We start from the raw sequence: 25,138 nt of genomic DNA on the forward strand, positions 1-25,138 counted from the left end.
GTTTCATTCTCTTTGATCTAGATTTCAAATCCTCTGAACTTTTTATTTCTATTGTTCAGCCAGTTCAAGTGAACAGTCTTGAATTTTGACTCATATGACGCACTGGCAGATGAACTATGTAATGTTATTCAGGGCCAGAAAAGGTACTAAATGGACTTGTCTGGAAATTTATTTTTCAAGATTACAATTAGTTTTGTGGTGCCTTTTGTTATCAGTGAACTCATGACTTTGTCCATCAATCCACACACACCCATTCATTCATTTTTTAATGTGTACACAGGTCTGGGCTGCAGTCTATAAAGAGACCAGACCTTTCCTCCCTAAATGCAAACTCAAGCTTTTTCAGAGGAATTCCCAACTGAGGCCCACCTCTCCTGGAGCAGGAAGAGGTGGGCCTCAGGTCCAAGTTGAGACCTTGCTAATGGAGAAGGGGCTCCATGTGGCCTAAGACGCAGCAAATTGTCCACCCTCTTCTACACCCACAGCACATGCTTTGTGGATCAGGCCACAGTCAAAGGGTAATACATTGTCAGTCAGATTCTTGGCTGACCACTGACTTCAGATCTAACAATATTCAGTGTATAATTTCCCAAAACAAATTAAAACAAGAATTTATCGAATTTATCTTAAATGATTTATCCATATGGCTGCCTATTAATGTTTCTTTCTAGGCTTACTGACTCATTGTTGCAGTGGCTTGTTATCTTTTGTATTGAAGGTCAGAAATTAAGTCTGAGCTGTCAGCTAATAGCTGGTTTCAAGACTCCAAAACTAACAGAAAAATAAGGAACAGAACCTGATAACATGACACTTTATGAAAATTGATACTTATTTTTAAATTAGAACCATTTTTTTTTTCCATACACCATGTCATACACAACCATACAGTAGCTATACTTGGGACACTATCATTGTACTGGAGCCACACAAATGTGATTACTCTTATCCTAAAATTTAGACGTATGCTTTATCCAAACAAATATTAAATACAATAATAATAATTTAAAAGATTAAAATGATCCACTGACTCTACATTACAATCCAATCAAGAGCAGTAAGGCAGTACAGCAATGAAGATGTTCATAACAGGGGCTTCTGTAGTGATGATGAACAATATGGTCTGCATAACAGCTTTTTTTCTACTCGTTTAGCCTCTCCTTCAGCCTTCGAGTCTCACGTGACTTTTAGTAAATGTGACAAGTTGGATTTATTCAGCATTTCGTTATTAGAATATATATCAACAAATACTGGTACAATCAAATTTGGGTTGTACCTTACTTGCATCCAAATCCAATAAGACAGGGTTATTTGAGTGCATGTAAAAACAGAAGTCATGGTCTAATATTAAACTGTCAGAATCAATTTTAAGATTAAGCCAATGTTGACTTTTAGATTACAGAGACTGAAAGAAGATGAGAAAATGTGATTTAAAAAAAGGACAACTTGGTTTTTTTTTTTGAGTGTGATGAGAAGAGAAGAAGAAAAAAAAAAAAAAAAAGGAGTTCAGGTTTCCATGTTGGGTATTTATCAAGTTAAAAGTCTAATGAGTAGTTCTTAAAGGCAAATTTGTCCATCACTTTCTGCTCCCTGCTGTTGACTTTCGGCCGAGTTCCCTGGCTCTCTCTGTGGCGGACTCCACAGCACTCATGGTTGACGCCCTCACACCGCCTTGTTCCAGTGTGTGAAGCCCATATATGGTTGTTCCACCTGGCGTGCAGACTTCTGAGCGAAGTTGAGCTGGATGCTTCCCGGAATCACGTAACAACCTCCCAGCACCCTGCAGCAAATAGCAGCTTTCAAATATTATATTTGGACACGCAGGAGTCAGAGCTCTGAAGTGAACTGTTGTAAAACAGAAGTGAGCAAAGTGTTAAACTGACCAGAACAGTCTGAGAGGCAATGCTGTGGGCTAGAGCGCTTGGCATGCCCATTTTAACAGCTCCTTCTGCCAGAGCTTCAGCAAAAAGATACACCTGCAGAGAAGAAGCTCACTGATCAGAATAAAACATGAACTCTGTGTCAGTAAGTCATTAAAGACTCTGGAAAAAGAACAGTTAAAAGAAATCATAAAAAGCCCAAAATTGACATGACATTCATGACCATGGTGAGCTCAGGTAAACCTCTGAGCTCAACTGTGCTCACAGGAAGCTCAACTTCCAGGCAGGTACTACCAGTGACAGTGAAGAATACCACTGATTGACACATGACCTGGGTGTAAATAGATTAGAAGGACACCTAGGCAACTGGAGCCTGGAATATATAAGCAACCGTCATCTTCAAAGCAATGTGTATGGTCTGAGAAATTCATGTTACAATTGTAAACAAGAAGTTACAAAAGCCGCTTTTCCATTAGTACCTATTTTCACCACGGTTTTCAATTAGGTCCCAGTACCTGGTACCAGGGTTCCAAGCGATCCTAACAGGCACCAAGACGTCACCAGACTGCATGCCAGTGATTGGCCGGTTAGGAGTGTCATTTGATGTGTTATGAGAGCATCTCGTTCATGAAAATCAAAACCACCATTTTTGAAACCCAGCAACGGGTTAAATGGCTACCAAAAGCAATGCCATGTTCCCCAAGTCTGACGAAAAGCCACAGAGCGAGCAGCACGTATATTCTTGCCTGAACTTCCACCTTTTTTGTAGTGTTCGAGTTGCATACTAATTACGTCATGTCATGCTCGGACACATTGCTATAACAACAACCACACACATTGGGTTGTACTCTGCTGCAATGGAAAACCAGTCGATCCGAGTAGGTACTAATGGAAAAGCGGCAAAAGACTTCAGATAAAACAAATAAACCAACCAAAAGAAATAAAATCTAGGACACTCACAAAGGCTACTCCGCTCCCGCTCAGCCCAGTATGGATGTCAATCCAGGCTTCAGGTCCCTCCTCCACCAAACCACAGCGATGCAACAAGGAGCGAAGTAGTGCGCCGTCCTCCTGTTTTGCGTGTGATCCTCGAGCAAACAGGAGAGCACCTTCCTGAACTAAACACGGTAGATTTGGCATCAGCCGGATGGCAACAGAGTTCTCAGGAAGGAGCTTGAAGTTAAAAGAGGACAAATATAGATAGATCAGCATTGAAAGTTACAGCTCACCCTAAAATGAAATCTGTGCATGCACATAAGTACAATTAAATAAAAAGAATTAAAAAAAATAAAAAAAATCAGCAATTAATAAAATGTAACATGCAAGTAAACAATTATAATTTGGCATATTAATAAAGAAAAATGTGCTTTTTCATAAAACATAAGAACAAGAATCATATTTTAGCATTAAAATATCCCCTTTATTAATGAGTTTGTGCACACTGGTGGATTAAGCATTAGAGAACCAAATGATGTTGTAATTACATAGACTGCTAATTTAGGGCAGCTCAGCTGTGGCATAAAGATGTAACTGGGTGATGATCTGATACATGTGAGCACTGTATATATAATTTGTGTGTGTAGTATTAGTTTCAGGTAGGAACTATTTTCTTTCCATACAACTATACCTTTATTTGGAACCTTTATTTGTGCCTCTGCCCATGAAGACAGGCGACTCTACTCTGATGTTCGCTAGCTGCACTCTTCTATTGGTAGATGGAGGTGGTATACAAAAAATACTTGAAAAACTTGAACATGAAACTGCTCAGAGAGATCTGTGGTATTTGAAATAATGGTTCGTGATTTCCATAAAGAGACACTGCTACAGAGTTAATAAAAATATACAAATTGGGGAGCTTTGAGCAACTTATACACAAGAGAAGAGAGACATCTCTGCAGCCATCTCAAAAACTCGTTCACACCATGACAGTACAGACATAAACACACTACAAGCCAAAAGAAGAACACAAATCTGATTCAGTGGTAATCTGTCCCTTAAAAGACACCAGAAACTATGTGGCACTCACCTCCTCTAACGTTGCTAGTGTTACTCCTGCTGCAACAGATACAATCATGTGTCTGCCAGTGACGTGTTGTGTGACCTCCTTGAGAACTAGCGGAACCAGGTGAGGTTTGACTGCGACAAAGACCACATCAGACCCACAAACCACCTCTATGTTGGAGTGAGTTACAGCAATGCCCAGCTCCTAAAAGCAAGCCGGTGTAATATTACTTAGCCGAAGCACTAGCTCGGACACAAGATCAAATCATGCTGATGGCACACAATTCCTTTATATTGTTAATTTTTGCAGAAGCATTTACATTTCTAGGACTTGGAAGATGTCCTCCAGTATTACAATTATTTGCTTATGACATGATTACAGTTCATGTTGCTTTCTAAAACTCTGCCATGATAACAGACTCAGTGTTGTTTCAGTGATATTAGCAAACCAGTGTTTAATGCCATGCAAAGTGCTGTTTAAGAGTTTAGAGGAGAGGAGTAAACTTTAAATGGTCAATTAATCATTTACTGGGTCAACTTTAAAAAAAAAATAAATCTATTGGATATAATCCAATTATCTATTCAGCAACTTTGTTTCTCTCAACGAACAGTACAAAGTTGCAAAAAGTTATAGAAAATTATTTTTCATTCTCAGGTGAGAAAAGTGTAAAACACTCATCAGTCACCATAAAAATATGCTTTTGGGAAAAAGAAAAGAAAACAGAAAAACAAAACACTAAAGTGGTCTGACGAGTGATTAAACCCAACAACACAGTTTGCTGACTCATTTTTGGGGAAAGATTCAGCAGACTGAAGCTTAATAACCACAGCTGTCATAGACAGAAAGGTTAGGCCCCAAATCTAAAGTGGTATACATTTCATTTCCAAGCAGTATAAGAATATATAAATGCAAAAACCACCTCTCCAAAGAGCAAATTCATATAACATTCAAATCATTAAATGTTCGTGTAAAAACACACACAAAGTTAACTTAAGTGACAAAAATAACAAGGGGTTAAGAGAAAATGCAGTATTGTTTATTGCGGTGCCCTGTAGTGGCCAGATGCAATAAGGTTTTTATTTCTATTGGTCACAGTGTTGCCAAGATATGACTTTACTTTCTGTTTGTCAGCTTTCCACACTTATGATTAGCTGTGACAGCCAGAAGACCTCCCATGTCAGCTTTAGTGACAACTGAAAAGAAAAAAAAAAAAAAACATTTGGGGCTTGTGAAAAATTGTAATACCCCTTCATAAAACCCAGTGGTTTCACACCGGGCTTGAGAAATCCAACGCTTCCTTGTTTTTTAAAATCTAAACTAAACTTTGATGCACTGATCTATTGATGCAAGCCGAAAGACGATGGCCGTAATCTAGGAACTGACTTAAAAAATGATCTCTGACTTCATTAACACTGAGACTGATAAATGGACTCTGGTCAGGACGCGCTTTAATGATCCTTAAAATAACCTTTGACAAGAAACCTTTATGTGGATCTGGTTCAGGCTGACCCAATGAGACCATTTAAGGTGATTTTCAGTAGAAAATACATCGAGTTCAGATTCTGAATTTCAGACATTGTACCTTTCAAAACATGGAGGCATCATTTAATGACTGAATTTCAACCTGTGACCACATTTTAACATGAACTGCTTAGAAAACAGACTGTCTGCAGTTTTGCCTTAAAGTCATGTCAGGTTCACAGTCACATCATCCCCAACATCCCAGCTGTGGCAGACATTTTTTTTTTAATAAGGACAAATGATTGATCATTGATCAGTTTTATATACGTTTGATTGAAACAGATTGCTACAATAAAGGGAAGTAAATGTTAGCGGTACAGGAACCTAACTGACAGCCTGACACCTGCATTATTATACAAAGTATTAGCGTTAGAAAGATGGGGAGCACAGATTTTATATTCTGACCAGGTCATAGATCAATGATGTAATCGCCATTTCCATCCCTAAATATAGACGAATGAATGATCGTAAAAGTGCTCATGTTAATTACAAAAAACCCACATCATCTAACTGGGATTTTAGCATTTTTAAAACAAACTTTTGCAGTTTCATTTACTCCAGTATGTCCTCTGATGGTGACTTTATGAATGAAGAAATGAACGTGGATGTCAGTCAGTCGTTTTAGGTGCAGCAAGAGGGAAGAGAAAGAAACTCAGAGCAGGTTAAGTTCACAGAGTTTACCGATTGACTGACTCAAAGTTTAAGTTAACCGTCTTTCTGGAACAGAAAAGCCAGAATTTTCCTCATCTCAGAGTTAAAAAATTCAGTTGTTAGTAAACCTGATTCCCAGAATAGGGACCATGTCTACGAAAAGGTAAAAATGTTACAAATACTTACGCTGCTTAAAAATAACTGGCTGCTTCACTAGTTTTAGACTGAACTGTAAACTGATCTTCACCATAACTGCTTACTTCAATGCAAAATGATTCACACTGAGAACTTAAATGATAGAACAATAAACAAGATGGAAAAAAACCTCCACAATACCTGAAAGCGTCCCAGATTCCTTGAGGATGGTGCACTAACTTTGACGTTTGCAGGAAGGACATTTCCTACAAAGAGAACATTTATTAAATACTAATGTGTCCTTCATTCCAGTCCTCCTCACTTCTTCAGTTCTCTCTACACTCACCGGATAAGATGCCTTTGGCGATGCCAAACGCCATGTTCCCTGCACCGATAAAGCCAATCTTAAGCTGAGAGTCCATCTCAGGGTCCATTTTGATCTGAAACCAAAGCAGGCAGCAGGTTACAGCAGGAACATCGAGATAACATGATGCCAGTGATTAAAAATCACCATGATGACGCATTTTCCACTGTAACAAGGGTTTCACACGTTGTTGTTTGAAGATATTAAACTGTGTACATTTTACAGACCAAAAATAAATAAACTCAGGGAATGAATCCAGACAAGAATCAACACTAAAAACGTCACCACTCCAAAGACAATCAATTTGTGTTCAGATCTTTGTGTCCATGCATATGAGAAACCCGATTACTATGAGAAATCAGGTTAAAGCAAAAAAACAAAACAAACTCACACATATATGATAAATCCTAGTTGACAGGTGGTCAGTAATCAGATTCCCCTCCCTCCTCCAGTAAAATGCTGCCACAGCCTGGTTTCCTTGTCATAGGTCATTATGAAACGGCATCCTTTACCCAGTTCTGGGTTTGCAGGACAAAAAAAGGCTTAAGTACAGAAACCAGTCAGTGTGCACATCCGATTTCTCTCGTGTTTGGACTGCAGCCTGTATCACTGTATGTGGTCAATGAGCAACTGAATATTGTTGGTTTGACTGAACCTAGAAACACGTGACTCACACTCAACTGCCAGTCTCCCAATTAAACAAAGACAGTCAATAGAAGCGCACATGAAAATATGAATAAACCCCACTAAAGATGCAGTGGAAAAAATAACAGTGGTGTTTGGACACATGTTGCAGAGACAATAATTTAAGTGTTTGTTGGGGTACACCTGGATTAATATAGAATTAAAATTGTTGCGTTTTTGTTGATCGATATTATAGTGTTGTTATTAGTGTTGTACATGTTTCTACACAACATCATACCTACTAATTCAGGAATCTGAATTACCCTTGTAATGGAAACACTTTAATAGGAAGCAGTGTATTTTTGTATATGTAAAAATGTAAATTTGACTATGTTGATACTGAAAGCTTTTCCTATGTTTTGTTTGGAAAATGATTCGAGACCGTTACTTACCTGACAGAATATTAGAAACACCTTATTTCAGTAACAGAGAGTCACTCTGACATTACAGTCTTAATGAATATAGAACTGATTGCCAGACAGGTATACTGTATTTAAATTTAAAAAAGTGAGCTACACCTAATATCAGTGTATACTGTAATCCAGATGTATTAAAAAACAAGCAGACTATGACATCATGTAGCATGATCTACTGACTATTATGGCATATTTGGGCCATTTTAAGTTTAATTATGGAGCCAGAGAAAGGGTGTGTTTTCTTGCAAATTTAGTTGTAGTCTGATTTTTTCATAACAAACATACAAGTTCAATATTGGAGTGCATCTGTTTTTGATTTTTTGTAAATCTTTTTCTTCCCATTTTAAATTTGACACTTTAATATTTGAATCTACAGTAATGTGCAAACATCTTGAGGCACCCATCAATACTTTATCTTTTGCTTCCACCCTGCATGTGTGATGCTTTGGGCTCTTCGGTTTCATCAGAAATTGTCTCTGTGGAAGACGGTTTGCCATTGTTAAGGAAGGGAAATCAGGAGGCTGAGGTATGCAAATTAAACAAGAACTAGGTTGAAAATCAGACGCTCGGGTCTTATGAACTGATGAATCTAAATGTGAAATTTTTGGTTCAAATGATGTCCAGAGGAGGTCAGGAAAGAGGTACAAGAGTTAGTGTCTACAGCTATCGGTAAAACATGTGGAGGTTCTGTCATGGTTTAGGGCTGCATTTCAGCCAGTGGCGTTTTTGATCTTGCCAAAACTGCCATAATACCATCAGATTTTGATCCACCATGCAATACTATCAAAAAACCTGACTGGCAACGGCATCATTTTTCAACAGGTCAAAAGCCCAGACACATGGCCAATGCAGTAAAAGCATAACTGGACAATGGAACATAAAAAAAATAAATAAATAAATAAAAAAAAAAGACAATGGGGCGTGATCAGCCATGGACTGATCTCCCCAGAACTTCAACATTACTAAAGCAGTGTGGGATCATCTTAACTGAGGCAAAAAGCAGCAAAAATTTCCTTCAAGACGCCTGGAGATCTATTCTTGAAGACAAAGAAGTCAAAAGGCAATCAAAGCAAATATTGACTTTCAAGCTTGTTAGAGTTGTACAAACTGTTTTTGCCTTATATTCTGTATTTTCATGCATGCTTTGATTTCTCAATAATTCATCACACCCATTTCACATTTTCCTAGCAAAATAACTGAATGAGAAGTGACTCAAGACTTTTGCACATTACTGTATCCCGGTTCTCTCCTTCTAAATTTAGGGCTTTATACTGCCAGAATATTTGAACGTCTTCCCTTTTGAAAGTTGTATAAGTTTATATCTTTAAATTAGAATATTCGACACATTTACTTTCCGAAATTTTGAATTTCCAAGGAATTAATCCCCGTCTTCCCAGGCGCCATATTTCAGTTATTTTAATACCTACAATGGCCCTCCTACGTCATCGTAAATTACATACGACACCGCCTCCACGGTTATCACCCCTACAATTAAATCCAGGTTCTGGGTGGTATTGTCCGGGCAGGGCTGCGGCCAGTGTAGTACTGATGCTTCGCCATCTGACTCTTCTGTCACCTCGTCGTTTCTGTCAGAGTTAACCCCGGGTCCCACCAGAGGGTGTCTGGACTCCATAATAGCGACCATCGTCTTTTCATAGCGCCACCAGCCCTGTATTTTAGTTGGGGCCGGGGAGTCGGGCTCTCGCTTGCACTTGTAGTATGCGCTTTTGAGAAGTTTCCAGCGAAACTTTAATTGGTCCACGGATCTGTGATAACCAGCCGCTGTCATTCTCCTGTGTGCCACTTTGAACAGTTTGTTATTCCTCACTTTCCTTCCGTCTAAGCACTTCTTCATGTCCAGCTCCTTGAGAATTTCCAGAAACAACTCCGTTTCCTTCACGTCCCAGTTCTGCTTCTTGATGCCAGAATCGTCCATTGTTTTAGCAATGCAGTCTCATGAAAACTCACACGAACTAGCGTTCACACGGCTAGGTTGCTAATAGGTGCTAGCATGCCTGCTGTAGCATGAGCTGTTGTGATGTTGCTAGTTTAAAATCTTTAAGCAGTATTTAGCACGGAATCTTCAAAACCGAATCAATAAAAGGATTACAATTCTGCGTTTTAAACCCTCTAAACATGAAAAAAAAAGCCCCGCTCATGCATCTGAATAGGAATAGCTTGAAAATAATCCAGGAGAGATTAGATTAGAAACACAATGCACGTGTTTCTTTTTGACTGGACAACTATAAAGTAACACAGTGACACAAACACGATAGCGTGAACAAAACCGGGTAACGCTGGCGGTAGGACATTTATTCACCTGATTTGTGTTTCAGATTTGCTAATATCCGGCGTTTTGGCAACCGCAAACAGAAGTTAAATTTAAACCGTGGATGCACCCAGAGCATACACAGAGCCAACCAGCTGACTCTAGCTCCACTGTTGGTTCGTTTGGTTTTTACTTCACTGTCGCTGCTGTTCCAGGTGGGCGGCGCCGCTCAGCATCCTCTGCGAAACATTCCGCGCATACCGGTTTTTTTTCCCGCCGTGTCCAGGACGTTTCAACCGTGAATTAAATGAAACGCACCTTTTTAAAGAACGTCTGCCATTCCATTGGTTGTGGCCTCGTCGTGACGAGAAGCTTTAAACGGGTTGAAGAAAGTTAGTGTCTGTCATTTGAATCAGCTGTGTGAGGGGGACGGGGGCGAGTGTTTTACCTTGTCAAGGACCTCCTTGAACAACAGGTATTTGTTTACAAATTATTCTATTTTATGCATTTAATAGGGCGTTTTTATTTTAACTGTTCATACATTTCGCAAAATATGATAGCTAATTTTTTGTTATTTTTTTAATGACTGCAGTATTTTAAAATCGGGGAAAACAACTTAACATTTTTACAGTAAGCTAATTAGCTTCGTTTCCGTCCCGTTTAAGTCATGCAAAAGTGATTATTTGTTAATTAAATGATGTTACTGCAAGTATTCAGCAGAGCGCTGCAGCAGTGGGCATGCCTGGGCAAGCCTCGGTAGGATCTTCATTCAATCAGAGAAATAAATGGTAGTTGTTATTTCCACATTGTCTAATGCATCCAATGCAGCAGAAACACTTTATAGTCATATACAGAATGCTAAATGCTAAACATCGTCACAATATTCGTTTAAATATGCACAGATCATCAACAATGTTGAAACCACCTGGCTAATGTTTTGTAGCTGACGGTCTCACCACCAGAACAGCTCTGACCAGTCCGGACATTTCCATAAATGCCTGAGTGGAATGAGCTCTGGGCAGTTTGGTGCTCGGGTCATTGCCTTGGGCTCTTTGCTAAAGCTGTCCCTGAGCAGGTTTTGCCCTGTGGTTTAGGCACGTTATCAAGGGGTGTTACGATACGACCACCTAACATCCACAGGATTTAAGTTGGTTAAACATTTTTAGTTCTTCTCTCCACTGGTCAATAGTTTCGATGCGTTGGCTGATTTGCTCTGTTGCTTTTTGTACACGGCTCAACAACAAAAAAGAAAATGAAAGCAACACATCAGATCTGAGGGTTAAAAAAAAATCATGCTGCATATCTACACTGATATGAAAATGATCACCTTACAGAGGGCTGAATTCAAAGACATATTGAAAATCAAAGTAAAAAAATGATGCAGCAGGCTAGTCCACTTTGCGGAAATTTTAATTGCAGCTAGTCATAATGGTACTTAGTAATTTGTATGGACCCCTGCCTGCCCCCTGCCCAATGTGCTTGTAAGCATGCCTGACAAGGTCCGGGCATGGTGATGGTATCCTGAGGGAATCTCCTCCCAGATCCGGACAGTCTAAGATGCAACCTGCTGGTGTTCAATTAGTTGAAACATAATGTTCTACAGGTGTTCTACTGGATTAAGGTAAGGAAAGCATGGGGGGCCAGTCAGTAATATCAACTCTGTCCTCCTCCAGGAACTACCTTCATACTCTCGCTACATGAGGCCAGGCAATGTTGTGCAGCAGAGAACATCAGTGGTGGGCCTGCTAATTCTGGTATTCTCTGGCAAATGCCAGTCAGGCTCCATGGTGTGGGCAGTGAGCACAGTGCCCACTAGAGGACGTTGGGTCCTCAGGTCACCCTCATGAAGTCTGTGATTGTTAGTGAGAGACCTTCACACCAGGGTCCTGCTGGAGGTCCTTTTATAAGAGTGTGGCAGTGTTTATCCTGTTACTCCTTGCACGAAGGAACAGACACTGATGGGATAAGGACCCTCTACAGCACTGCTCACCTCTGAGTAACTGCCTCCCAAAAGTGATTTAAAAAAAAAAAAAAAAAAAAAACAACCCATAAACACACCTAAACTCAGAAGAGTTGAAGCTGCAAAGGGTGGGCCGACATCATATTAAACTCTTTAGATTAAGAGTAGGATGAGAAGTTCTTATGTATGTGAAGGCAGACGAGCAGTTACTTTTGGCAGTATAGTGTGGTTGCAGGGATTATGAGAAATGTATTTCCCATGTTTGATGATTTGCATGCGCACCTTGTCATGTTCTGATCCAGACATGGGTCACCTCATCCACTACCTGCACCTCCTGCTGGCCTGTCAGTGTCTCGCGGTCAACGGGCTGTTTGAGTGGCTGAGGCTGACAGAGGCACCTCGAGCAGCAGCGCCTCTTCAACCAGCTGCAGTGGCTCCAGCACATCTTGCCAAAGACGCTCAGTTTGAGATGGCAACTGCAGATGAGAAGTTTTTAGCTGAGGCAAAGCAGATGGAGCTCAGCCCATTGGACAGCTGTCATTACAGGGTATGTGGGCCTTGAAAATGTGTATTTAATCCAACGGACAAATAAAATGTTTTTGAACAATATTAGGTTTGAGTTTGGAGAAGGCTGGGCAACAGTGTTATTAAGTGTCTTTCATATAAAATTCTCATGGCACAGTTTTCAATACATTGTTTAAACAGAGGAATCATGTTTCTCTGGTTTGTCTCCTCCTGTAGGTGATCGCTCGGCTAAAGTCGAGCTGTGACAGCCTCTCAGAAGAAAAGCTCGCAAAGCTCGGAGTGGAACTGTTTAACTGCCAGGCAGAGATTGAGGGGCGCCAGACGTACCTATGCACAGAGGAGATGGTAAAAATACGATCTTGTAGTACTTGTCAGAAATGGCTTTAAAAATATAATGAAAAAATATATAATGTTGTGTGCTAATCTCAATTTTATGTGTTAGACCATCAAAGAGTGCACAGCAGACATGGATTCAGATACATGGAATGCTTACCACATAGTGAGCAACCGAGCGCGCTCCGTTTGTTATGCAACTCGACAGCAGCTTTTCCGGCGCAGAGCAGAGCACACAGTCAATGCACTCATCTCCACAGCCACCAGCCAGCTAGATGCAATGAAGGACCTGAAGGTAAGGCTGGGTTAAAAAAAAATAAATAAAATAAAATTATTTTTATTTTGCAAATCAGTGGTTTCTTGGATTCATGGATCATTTTCAAACAGGAGGGCCAGGTAGAGTTGAAAGAACTGACTGCAGCATCACTGGACAAGCTGCTTGAAGGCCACAGTGTTCTGCAGGCTCAACAGGGGAAGCTCCACGAGGGCCAGGAGCAGATGACGAGTTCACTGAGGGACAACCTGGAGCGTCTGGGTCAGGAAAAAGCTCTCATCGCCTCTGGACAGGAGTTGGTAGCTCAGCTCATTCAGGGAATTACACAAAGAATGGGTGAGAATTTTACATTTTTCTGTATTTTTATTCTATTCTGTTAAAATTGACTTTGGGCGCGACTGCAAATAATCCGACATAAAGGCTCTTTTCATGTGCTAACAGTCAAATTGCAGCAGTTTGTAAATGGGTTTACTACTGACCATGGATAAAAGAAACTGTTTGTCAAAGTACTCGAAAATGACCTGATACAGTTCGATGTGCTGAATGACTTCTGGAAGTTTTAACTTTCCCCTTTTAAATAAGATAAAATATTGAACTGCAATTCTCTTTAAGAAAACTCTGTAAACACACCTGATGCCACATCATGTAGCATGGATTTTATTCTTTCTGTCCACCTTATTTTTATTTTTTTTATTTTTTTATTTTTATTTTAGAGAATGTGAGCGAGCATCTTCAAATCCAGGGCTCTGAGGTGCAGGACAGCTATAAGGCGATTGTCAAGGACCTGGCAGATGTAAGACACCAAGCTCAGGACATCTATCAGAAAATTGGTAAATGGCTGAAATCATTTGTAGTTTATAAAACTATCCCCCCCCCAAGCAATGTGCTTACATATCTTTTTGTATGTGGCTGAGTAGACCACAGTATGATAGAGTTTCTGCAGTATCAGGATCAGACCTCCCAGTACTACACTGACCTGATGAACAAGTTGGAGCGCATGAACAGCACCCTGGGAGGCATGCTGCACTACCTCGATAAGATGCAGAGCCGCATAGAGGACAGGCTTCACATGATCCAGGGCTACCTCGGATGGGCAGGTGAGACACGGCAGCCATAGGGCACACTCCCTTTTTATAGGGTCTTTTCCTGCTACAGAGAAGTTGGATAATTGACTGTCAGCAGGACATATTTAGAAATTAATTCTTTACATTCTCTTTGACTAAAAAAAAAAGGTTTCTGTATGACTTAAGAATTCTTTTTCTTGTGCTTTTTGCTTGAACAGGTTTAAGTCTGACAGCTATATGGACGTGCATCACACACACAGGCTACTTTGTACTGTGTGCAGTCCTGCTGACATTCCTGCACTGTCCTGGTTTCTCTCGAGCCATGCTGCTGCTAACTGTGCCTCTGAATGCAGTTGCTGAAGTCAACCAGCAGCCAGCGCTGGATCTCACCAGCCTCAGCCTGCTGCTGCTCACTCTGTCTCTGGGTATAAACATAAAGTCACTTATGAGGAAAATACATTAGCTGCAGTTTTCTGAAGCATTTGTCACAGTGTGAATTTTGTTTCTGCAGGTCACTGGTTTGTGAATCAGCTGTGGGCATGCTTCAAGATCACGAAAAAGCTGACCAGTCCACTGCTACTCAGCTCGTGCACCATTGTGGAACCGCAGAAGCAGCCTTGCAAGTGAGTATGTTGCACACTAGAACTGCAACTTGCGTATTGGTCTTTGAAAATGTTCAATTTAACGGACTTCACTGAATGTTAAGGCCATCACCATCTTGGTGTTTTGAAACTGGACATGGAAGAGGGGTGACGTCTGCTTGCTGATGGACACTGGTTGCAGCTATCAATTATAATATAGAGCAGGGGTCCCCAATCCCAGTCCACGAGGGCTGGTGTCCCTGCAGGTTTTAGATCTCACCCTGGGTCAACACACCTGAATCACATGATTAGTTCATTACCAAGAACTTCAAGACATGTTGAGAAGGTAATTTATCCATTTAAATCAGCTGTGATGGATCAAGGACACATCTAAAACCTGCAGGGACACCAGCCCTCATGGACTGGGATTGGGGACCCCTGATATAGAGACAGTAATTTATTAAATGAGCACAATGTTGTAGATGTTAAACTTAGCTAATGATTTAATCCGACTCAATCAGAAACTCTTGAGTTCACTGGTCAGTGCTCAAACTGGTAACTGATGATTTGTTCGAGTAAAAAATGAATTTTGAACTCTACACGGTCAGTAAGAGCTTCAGGCAGTAGAACATGTATTATTGTCTACACCAAATTAACAATGATTCCTTTTGCATCTATTGGACCTATTTTCTATCCTTTTGTGCTCAGAGATGAAAAAGATGACATCATTGAGGAAGACGACCTATTGAATCCGGACAGCTTTTTATCAGGTGGGAAACACATGCTGAACCTTTTTACAGTGAATCCTGTTCAAGAGCAGTGCTCTTTCTATAAATTCAGCTTCTCAGTTTTGCTGTCAAACATGTTTGTGTTCAGGTGAACTTGGCATATCAGCTGTGTCTCCACCTCAGAGGAAGCTTACGCCAGAGTCGAGGCTTATGCCAGTAATTGGTAAACCAAATCACTCCACTCCCAGGTTTATACCAAAGCCACTTTCTTTAGCGGTAAGCAAACTGAGTTAATGCTTTCAGAAATGCAAAAACTGTATTCTCAGTGCATCACTAGTGGCAAGCAAGACAAATATTGTTTAATTGAAATCTGTTTTAGGCTCTTTGTTACGATATACCCCTGAGTAACCTGGAAGGTGTTTTTGATTCAGTCACTGACTCGTCTGATTTAGGGAATGATTCACGAAGTGCAAGACCCACTCCATCGTTAGTCAGCAACAGGTCAGTAGCTCCAGTTACATGCACATATTTTATTTTTATTTTTTTCTGTTTGAAGAGCTAAATTGTTTATATGGACTGTGATTTAATGTACTTTGGTGTGTGTGTGTGTGTGTGTGTGTGTGTGTGTGTAACCCTGACATTTGAAATGAGCATGTCATGTTAGGGATTCTAGCTGCCAGTTCATCGCTATGTTACCGATACCAGTTTTCACTGAAATCATACAGAAATAGAAGTAAGAGTCTCCAAGAGCTTTTGGCCTATAGGAGTTGTTTCAATGTATACTGACCTCATTATTTGAAACTGTGGAATTAATAATTACCCTCCAATATAACCTCATTATAATGAGTAAAGGGGAAATATGAATTGTTAAAGGGCATCTTTCTGTTTTTCTGCCTTCAGCTCAGTGTCAGGCCGTCAGCTGTGCAATGGCCTCACAAAAAGAGGAAAAGTCTGTAAGAAGAGAGCCGTGCCAGGACAGGAGTACTGCAGAGTCCACGAAGGGGGGCACTCCTCGTATGTCCAGTTTTAACAGGCTCAGCCGTCTTTGTTGTCTGTAAAAACTGTATACAGTAATGAAATATTGTTTTTACTAAGTTCTGTCTGCACTGCAGACAGCAGTAAGATTGCTGAATGAAAATTACATCTGTAGATATTTTAAATGTTTTTAGACGTTTATTTAGCTTTCGTGTTTAATAAAAATGAAAACTTATCAAAATTAGCTTTGTCAGAGTATGTGCATGTACACACAAGGAACTGGGCTCAGTTTTTTCTTAATTCCATGCTCTTTATTGCTTTCAATGTACCTAAGAGAACATGGAAACAGACAGTAGCAATGTGCCACAGATGAACATGTATAGCCTATTCATAGTGGTGGGTAACTGGTTCTATATATAGATGGAGGGAGAGAGTTATGTGAATTTGTATAGTATATTTTTTTTTCTCTCATTTCTTTTCTAAATGTACTTGTATATTGTTCACATGTTGAAATAAATTACCTATCAATCAATCAATTTGAGTATGTGTAATATAGGTATAACCAAAGAGTATTTACTGCATGGTTTGTTTCAGTAAAAGCTGTGGTGGACGTTTTAGTAGAGACAACATGTAAGCAATGGCCTGTGAAAAGCTGTTCTGTAGCACCTACCAAAGGGAGGAACTGGAAGAGGTTGTATCCTGGGTGTGAGTGTTTCCTAATTCTGAGTTTGTACAAATCGTTTCTTGCAGACCTGACTTGTCCACTGTAGTCTGTTCTCGTCCTCTTTGGTTTGATTAATACACTGATGGTCATGCAGTAAACAGACTGGATTACTGCAGAGTAGAAATGGACCAATAGCTCCTGAGCTGGTGCAGGAGGTCCATCCTCTTCTGGGCCTCTTTGATAATTTTGTATTAGGTGGCAACAGACTGGATCCCTGAAACCTGAAGGAGCATGTTCAGCTGTTTAACCCCTCATTGGTATGCAGACTCATCACCAACCTTCACAAGTCTCATGATCACCATGCCATCTGCAAACCTCACGTTTTTAAATAGGCTGGTGTTTTGAGGTGCAGTCGTTTGTGTATGAGGATCTGCATTCCTCAAGGGCCGATGTCCTGCAGGTTTTAGATAGCACCCTGGTTCAACAAACCCGAATCAAATATTAGTTCATTACCTCTGGAGAACTTCAAGACATGTTGAGGAGGTAATTTGGCCATTTAAATCAGCTGTGTTGGATCAAGGACATCTAAAACCTGCAGGACACTGGCCCTTGAGGCCTGAAGGTTCCCCAACCCTGATCTATACACTTCTGTATACATCAGGGTTCTGTGTCTGTTATAAAGTGAAGCATGAGTAGTGCTGTCCAGCAGAACTGAATCCTTGTTTTGTTTTTATGGCATATGAACATATAGAGAAATAAAAATCTCAATCTGTGACATGTCTTTCATTTCAAGGGTAGGACACTTGAGACACATTGCAAATATAAAATATTTATTTTGCTCTGATTAGTTTAAAAAAAACAAAAAAACAAAACACTAGCCCACATAATGCTCAATTATATAAGCTGGATCAATCAAATCCCAAACCCTTCAATAACAAACTAAGTCAAAACAATTCTGATTTCTGAATGTTATGTTGTGCCAGCACCTGGATTACAAGAGTGAAGCAGCCCATTTCCTATGGGCTCAAAATGTGGTCATAAATATTTTGTACTTGTAAATCAGGATTTGTATGTGTTTAAAAAAATAAAGATTTGTGTTGGTATAAACAATTTGTATATGTAAAAAAGATTTGTGCGTGCATAAAAAAAATTTGTGTGTGGACTTAGCCAAAAAAACCCTGCAAGTTACAAGTACGAATTTTGACCCTATTTTTCTTCCTTTCATCTGATTGGTCAATGTCATGTCAATCACAAATGTAACAATCCAATCAGAGAACAGATGGGTTTGGCTGTCAGAAGGGCGCTTTTTTTGAACTGCAGGTCTTTGAAGGGAATAAATGCCCTTTTACATGCCAACCCAGCGTTTTCCTTCATCACCACGAAGGAAAACAGTCTGTGGTCGTCCAAGTTTGGTAATTTTTGTGTCACAGGTCTACGTGTTTAATACAGGGACTTCAACAGCCTTTTCAACAGCACTGCGGACCGCGGGGTGGGGGTGGGTAGTGTTTTGGAAATGACAGTCTTCATCACAAAGCTTTCTTCGGTTTGAATTAGCATACATGTTTTTATTGAGCATTTGAAGAACTAGCAAAAAAAAAAAAAAAAAAAAACTCTTGTAGAGGACATAAAGTCAGAGATAGAAAAGACAAGGAGCAGGTGCATCTAGTACAGGTAGAGCAGCTGCAAAAACCCACAGAGCCCAGCAGCCAGCGCAACAAATTCTGGATCCTTTGCTCTTAGTTAGCAGTTAGCATTAGCAGCACATCCTTCGTCCGATGTGAAAGGACTTTTATGCTGCGCACTGTGACTCACAGCAATGGTCCCGGGTCAGCCCTGACTTTGTGTTAAACTAATCCTAAAGTAATAATGGTGTTTGTAACCACTGACATACCACAACTTTATCTTTTCAACAGCTGCTGAAAGTTAGGTGACCTAGCTGCTATCGGATATTTATATAGAGATCCTCAAGCTTCAAACTGTATTACCCTTCAAGGACCTGCAGTTCAAAAAAGCGCCCCTCCGACAGCCAAACCCATCTGTTCTCTGATTGGATTGTTACATTTGTGATTGACATGACATTGACCAATCAGATGAAAGGAAGAAAAATTGGGTCAAAATTCGTACTTGTAACTTGCAGGGTTTTTTTGGCTAAGTCCACACACAAATTTATTTTTTATTTATTTATTTTTTTTACACACACAAATTCTTTTTACTCATACGAAACTGATTTACAAGTACAAAATATTTATGACCACATTTTGAGCCCATAATTTCCCAGCTGAAATGATTAACGCTACAACAGTGAATAAAACTCTAAAACTTCTTCTTACGGGTCGTAGAATAGACGATGACATCATTTTTCTTTTACTGAAGGACAGTAGACCCCACGATCTGTACGTTCCTAAAACGTTCCACGCTCAGCTGGATGATCTAGTTTAGATTAAAACAGTTGGATTAAATCTGAGATGACTGAACTCTTCCTGCTGGTAACACTGATACTGGAAACCACAATCAGCAACTCTGCAATTTAAGTTAAAACTGGGAGGGAAGGAAAAAAAACAAAAAAGACATCCAAGATTACATGTAGCTCAGTCAGTACCCTTTAAAATTCGACTAGAGAAAAATGTAGTGAGGGACAGTAGAAAAATGGCAGAAAAGCTTTCTTTTACAGCATAATTAATGTCAGTCCTTTTAAAAGCAAATACAAAGAGTGCCTAAATGGGAAAACCAGCTGAAAGCACCTGAATTTAGAGGGCGTAGAACAGGGCTGCCCAATCCCAGTCCTTGAGAGCTACTATCCTGCAGCTTTTAGATGCATCCCTACTCCAACACAGCTGAATCAAATGGTTTGATCTCTTCAGCATGCCATCATGTTTGGCAAAGGCCTGATAACAAGCCATTCATTTGATTCAGGTGTGTGGGATGCATCTAAAAGCTGCAGGACGGTAGCTCTCGAGGACCGGGATTGGGCACCCCTGGCGTAGAAGAAGAACGCTCTTCCTCACAGCAGCTGGACGGATTCAGCAGTGATGACTTTAAGGCCTTGCAGTACAATTTCTTAATTTTATTTTATAGCTGTGTTGAGCCGTGAAAGGAAATTATTTTTGTCTCCTACTACAGACTGGTAGCAACTTTCATGTGTGTATTATTTCCTATTGACTGAGGGGCACCTCTAAATGATCATGATTTGCAGTGGTCTCTTAAAAATGCTTCTCTAACACTGAGTCCACAATCACAACCATAGCCAGTATACAATAGATGGACTTCACTACTGTGATTTTACCCTTTGCTTAGTGAAGCTGTTGCGATTTTTGCAATCATCAATTTGGTGTTTTGAAACCAGATGTGACGAGGTAAGGTACAGACTTGTCATTTAACGTCTCTTTATAATCACTAACACTTCAATCTAGCTACAGAGCTCAAGCTCATAAGGAAAGTGTTTACTGAGGTCACAGATTGTGGATGAGCAAAGATTTCTACATGACTGGACTGCTTTTTACAATTGCAGGAGTCACCCCCTGCTGGCCATTAAAAAGAATACAGGTTTAAGGCACTTCTGCATTAGCTCACAATTTAGACCCTGCAGCTACACCCACCTTTTATACACAGACAAGGATTCTAACCAGTTCCTGACACAAGAATAATGCCACCATGGCTCGGTGGCATCATTTCAGTCCAATACTTTTCAAACTGGTATTCTGACAAATCATCCAAGATTGAATCCAGCTAAATAGAGTCCATGTACCGAAAAGGGGTCCCAGGTCCTGCACCCAACATTCAGCACAAAACAGTATGGTGCTGCAGAAAGAGGGCAACAACAGTAAGACTCAACACCAACTGCCTTGTGTTTGTGCTGTGAAGCACTTTGTTTTCCACGAGCTCTCTCTCCACCACCAGACTCTTTACCAACACAACAGCAGATGAAACAAGAATTAGCACCGATTTTTTTGGCAGTCTTCTCACTTCCTGGCTGTGTCATAGTTGGCAACAAACCAATCACAGGTTTCCTTTAAAGCTGCAAGTGAAAAGAACCAGGCAAGTCAGTAACTGATGGAGTCTTTTGAAATTTCTACACTGTTAGCATCTAAATGTCAAGCTTTACATCAGCCGCACCTTGGTTGAAGGGGGTGAAAGTGAAGTCTGGCAGATACCGGCACAGCTTTGCATTGCTGGCCGTCTTTTTGAACTGTCCATCTGCTTTACTGGTGTCAAACTGAATGTCACGGGTAAAGGAAACAATGAGACAACAAGAAGCAATGTTGGGGTTTTCTCTATAGTAGTCTACAGTCTTTACTTTACAACATAAAGCGCTTTGAGGCGACTGCTGTTGTGATTTAGCGCTATATAAATAAAACTGAACTGAATTTAACGTTAATCTTCCAAATCCACTGTCAAAAACAAATAACTTGCATTACTGAAAGGATACCACGACTTCTCCTTTAAAGCCCAATGCATCAACAACAGCTTCTGCTGCTTCTTTGATGGACACTTCATCTTCCTCACCAACTGGAAGCAACAGATGTAGCATTATAAGAACACTTATCCTTAAACTGCCATCATCATTGAATAGTCAAAGAGTCATAGAGTCTATGAGGACTCACCAGAGAGAATGATTGGCTCAACTTCTGGATACTCCCTCAGGACCCAGAGGAAAAGACGAGCCAGGTCCAAAGAGTAGATGAACTGTCTTCTAGGTGTGCCAGAGCCCCAGACCACCAAGGGTTTCCCCCCCTCTGAACAGTACAACATGTAGATGAAGTCACATGTCCATTTACACCACCAAAAACTTGTAAATGCTTAAAGAGAAATGCTGGAATGACAATGGGGTTAGGGACTTAAAAATCCACAACTTACTTTGAGCAATGTATGCTTTATGTATAAGACCTGGTAGCACATGACCATCTTCGATGCTAAAGTTGTCATGAGGACCAAACACATTAGTGGGAATCACAGCTGTATAGCAACGCCCATGCTGCTGTAAATACGCTCTGTGAAGCACACACAGGAAAAAAATGTCATGAGGCTGAAAGTTTTAAATGCATTTCCTGAAAAATAGGCAGAGGCATTATGCGAGGGTGACACATAACAGTATTGGAGAATTCTCAAACACTAATATGTCCTGTGAAACTATACACATGCTAAACAGAAGTATAACTAAAAACTGTTGGGATTATGTTGGTCAGCCGCAAGATCGTGATTGTTTTACCCCTTTGAAACACCCTGCATTTGTTGATCTTTTAAGATAACAGCTTCCTTGCTGGACTTCTTGAAAATAATTAGAACTGTTCTAAACCAGTCTGCCAGGGAGGGATTTGAGAGCTGAGAGAAAGCACAATGCGGTAGAGGATAGAAATGACACATAGAAGACATAACGTACCTGTTGTGGACATCAATCATCCTCTTTGCATAGGCGTAGCCAAAGTTGGACTCATGAGGTGGACCGTTGTGGATCTGTAGTAAAGAGAAGCGCATGTGAGCTGCTCTTTTCCAAATGTGCTGATGCACAGAAAGAGCAGGGAGGTATATTCACCATGGTCTCGTCAATAGGATAGGTCGTCTTATCAGGAAAGATGCAGGTGGACAAGCAGGAAACAACCTTGACCACGCCCGCTTCATGCGCTGCCTGCAGCACATTGTCATTGATGTAAATGTTGTTCCTCTGGAAAGTAAATAAAACAGGATGAGCATCAAAAACATGAATCTAGATAGTCTACGATCATAGCATTTCTATTAAATGAGTTAATTAGATGAACAGGTTCCTCATACCCAGAAGTCCAGGTTATATTTCATGTTCTTGAAAAGCCCTCCAACCATAGCAGCCAGGTGGATGACGTGCGTAGGCCGGTGTTTCTCAAACACTGCCCGGGTCTGGTCCATATTCCTGAGGAGAGGCCACCAGCAGGTTAATAGTATCAAAACATGTGACAGCATTTTATCTTGAAGCGGAGCAACTCTCACATGAGGTTGGCATCTTTGGAGGACAGGAATATCCATTCCTCCCCCTCCTTGGCTCCTCCTTCTTTCACCACATGCTGTATGGCCCTGCCCACCAACCCGGATGCACCTGTCACCAACACCCTCATGGGATCGCTCATGTTTATCTAGGTAGTGGAACATGAACAATTCAGCACAGGACGAATCACAGGGAAACTCTGATTTAGATACAAGCTATAAACATCGTCAAACTTTCTAAAGCTAACCGGTTTATCTGTGTTTTCATGCAGTAACGTTTGCTATTTGTTAGATGCTTCCTGATTTTTATCTGAGGTGATCTGACCCGTACAAAACGAGCAGATTTTGTACATATATAGTTGCATATGTGCCACGTACACCGCACACGACCATTCAGACAAGCTAACCTTATTAGCTGTTAGGTGGCGGTAATCGCCGTCATCGTTCCTTGGAACTCGACAAAGTAAAAAACTGATTACCTCGTAAGTTTACTTTTCTTCCTAAACGCGAGATATCAGTGCTAGAAATCCTCGTTAACTCAGAGTTAAACAAATAAGCTAGCATTAAAAAAAACAACTCTTTTACCTGTTTGAAAGCTGAGAACAGAACAGAGAAGCCGGTTTCTTCTCTTCGTCGCCTCTTCCTTCTTCTTCTAAATTTAATTGGCGGTTGTCAAAGAACTGAATGGTGCATTACCGCCACCAACTGGTGTGGAATGTGACTGATTCACATGTGAATGTGAATGTTTTAGGTCAGTTGTCTTCTCTCCATCTGAGCTGCTGCATCTTCTTCTTCTATCTTTTTATGACGGTTGGAAAACCACTTCAGGTACATTACCGCCACCTTCTGGACGGAGATTCTTTTCCGTAGGCTGTCCATTCACCATCCTTCCCTCCAGCGACCCTAGAGGCTTCTTGCTGGTTCACTTTTATCTCTTCCAGGTGTATGCATTCTGTCTCTTCAGCTACTTTTCTCTTCTTTACACAACTACCGCTTTCCCACACTGTCAATCTCAATACTGACGTTACTGTAGACCAGTCATCTTCTTGCCTGCCTTTTTCGAGCAAATCAGCCTCCGTGTTGCACTCTTGTGAAACCCACCTCCTTACCATCTTCACCTTGGACATCTCAGTGGGAGCTTTATTCAAAGCCGAAGTCGTCATCTTCAAAACCACCAGCATCTAGACCAAGGGCGTAGATTTGGTTTTGGCATTGGTGGGGACGGATGATTCAACCACCGAACTCTGCCCTGTTTCTTTTTTTTTCCCTTTTTGTTTTTGCTTCTTAATAAAAAGAGGAGAAATATACTTGCCTGCATATGCTATTCTACATGCTTTTAAACCATTTAAAATCACAATTCATAGTTTTATATGTGAATTATATAATGTTAAATTAATATTAAACAAATGACTGACTAAGTATTTTAGGCTTTAGTTTACTTCAGTCATATTCCATATAAATCAGGTATCATACAAAAATAAAAATAGCTTCAAATACAGTCATGACAATAAAAGAATATGACTTTAAGGACTTAACATCATTACTTCAGTTATAGTACACCAACATCTGTTATATTTTGGCACTAAGGGAACACTGAATGACTACCCATAAAACTACTCATCTAAGATTACCACAAAGTAAAAGATCTCTCAGCAAAATTATGCAACAGTTTAGGCGCACTATTGCCCCGATCAAATCAGTGAGCTGAGATTTTCTATTCTAAACATGAACTACTGTTACAGCAACAGACATGGGCTACTGGTGTCCCACACAACAACTGTTTGTAGGGTGAGTGCATTTTTGTGCAAACTGCACTACAAGGTGGATATTTGCAAAATCATGACTACCTCATGACATTTTGTCTCAAAAATTAACCCTATGAATATGTCAGTGCCATTAGGATGAAATTATTGTGTCACCAACATTTCTATGTTAGACATATAATTTTAACAGCCTCTGTAAACTAATATCCTGGCTTGCTCAAAGCCGCCGTTTTCTCTGACAGTTTCAATCAAAATTAGAAATGCTACTCTGAGATAACTAACAGTGCTGCCTGTTGTGCAGTTAGTTTCCAAAACACGTTATTCGTGGTTACATACAATTTTAGACTGATGTGGGCCAAAGCCTAGCATAGTCTGTAACGTTATTATGACGGACACATCT

The 25,138-nt window shown here is 40.3% G+C and overlaps 3 protein-coding genes and 1 long non-coding RNA gene across 10 annotated transcripts; 1 reads left to right on the forward strand and 3 right to left on the reverse strand.

The window, feature by feature from the left end:
- Positions 1 to 46: 46 nt before the first annotated feature.
- pycr3 (pyrroline-5-carboxylate reductase 3) lies at positions 47 to 9,949 on the reverse strand. 4 transcript variants are annotated; one of them, XM_086268139.1, is made up of 9 exons: positions 9,140 to 9,945; position 8,079; positions 6,942 to 7,027; positions 6,533 to 6,626; positions 6,388 to 6,452; positions 3,904 to 4,083; positions 2,838 to 3,050; positions 1,881 to 1,973; positions 52 to 1,777 (listed from the first exon to the last, which is right to left on the reverse strand). In XM_086268139.1, the coding sequence occupies exons 1-9, from the start codon at positions 9,584 to 9,586 to the stop codon at positions 1,574 to 1,576; spliced, it is 1,383 nt and encodes a 460-aa protein (XP_086124265.1). In that variant the 5' UTR covers positions 9,587 to 9,945; the 3' UTR covers positions 52 to 1,573. The 4 variants fall into 4 exon arrangements, with proteins under 4 accessions (XP_086124264.1, XP_086124265.1, XP_086124263.1 ...); XM_086268137.1 differs by lacking the exons at positions 6,942 to 7,027; position 8,079 and having other exon boundaries at positions 54 to 1,777; positions 9,227 to 9,943; XM_086268136.1 differs by lacking the exons at positions 6,942 to 7,027; position 8,079 and having other exon boundaries at positions 54 to 1,777; positions 9,140 to 9,943.
- Positions 9,950 to 10,050: 101 nt separating this feature from the next.
- Positions 10,051 to 17,796, forward strand: LOC147309741 (protein brambleberry-like). 3 transcript variants are annotated; one of them, XM_086268134.1, is made up of 13 exons: positions 10,051 to 10,394; positions 12,182 to 12,426; positions 12,621 to 12,749; positions 12,847 to 13,032; positions 13,125 to 13,347; positions 13,725 to 13,841; positions 13,929 to 14,108; positions 14,294 to 14,500; positions 14,587 to 14,698; positions 15,365 to 15,426; positions 15,533 to 15,660; positions 15,764 to 15,885; positions 16,285 to 17,796. In XM_086268134.1, exons 2-13 carry the CDS (start codon positions 12,184 to 12,186, stop codon positions 16,412 to 16,414), a joined length of 1,839 nt encoding a protein of 612 aa, XP_086124260.1. In that variant the 5' UTR covers positions 10,051 to 10,394; positions 12,182 to 12,183; the 3' UTR covers positions 16,415 to 17,796. The 3 variants fall into 3 exon arrangements, with proteins under 3 accessions (XP_086124260.1, XP_086124261.1, XP_086124259.1); XM_086268135.1 differs by lacking the exon at positions 10,051 to 10,394 and having other exon boundaries at positions 12,134 to 12,426; positions 15,837 to 15,885; positions 16,285 to 16,421; XM_086268133.1 differs by lacking the exon at positions 10,051 to 10,394 and having other exon boundaries at positions 12,135 to 12,426.
- Positions 12,589 to 13,680, reverse strand: LOC147309742 (uncharacterized). The gene is made up of 3 exons (XR_015125579.1): positions 13,154 to 13,680; positions 12,898 to 13,038; positions 12,589 to 12,731 (listed from the first exon to the last, which is right to left on the reverse strand). It is a non-coding gene; the product is annotated as an uncharacterized LOC147309742 (long non-coding RNA).
- Positions 13,886 to 23,717, reverse strand: LOC147309743 (GDP-L-fucose synthase-like). Of its 2 annotated transcripts, XR_015125578.1 has the most exons (11): positions 23,561 to 23,717; positions 22,982 to 23,124; positions 22,790 to 22,904; positions 22,554 to 22,682; positions 22,401 to 22,474; positions 21,878 to 22,011; positions 21,625 to 21,756; positions 21,450 to 21,529; positions 21,137 to 21,236; positions 17,030 to 21,038; positions 13,886 to 14,160 (listed from the first exon to the last, which is right to left on the reverse strand). XR_015125578.1 is itself a non-coding variant. In XM_086268140.1 (10 exons), exons 2-10 carry the CDS (start codon positions 23,116 to 23,118, stop codon positions 20,983 to 20,985), a joined length of 957 nt encoding a protein of 318 aa, XP_086124266.1. In that variant the 5' UTR covers positions 23,119 to 23,124; positions 23,561 to 23,717; the 3' UTR covers positions 16,600 to 20,982. The 2 variants fall into 2 exon arrangements, 1 of the variants encoding a protein (XP_086124266.1); XM_086268140.1 differs by lacking the exon at positions 13,886 to 14,160 and having other exon boundaries at positions 16,600 to 21,038.
- Between the last annotated feature and the right edge of the window lie 1,421 nt (positions 23,718 to 25,138).

This window comes from Aulonocara sp. 'chitande type north' Nkhata Bay, linkage group LG17 (genome assembly GCF_057382095.1).
Source record: "Aulonocara sp. 'chitande type north' Nkhata Bay isolate Kocher_YH1m ecotype deep benthic linkage group LG17, A_spYH_male_GT1.1, whole genome shotgun sequence".
Taxonomy (NCBI): domain Eukaryota; kingdom Metazoa; phylum Chordata; class Actinopteri; order Cichliformes; family Cichlidae; genus Aulonocara; species Aulonocara sp. 'chitande type north' Nkhata Bay.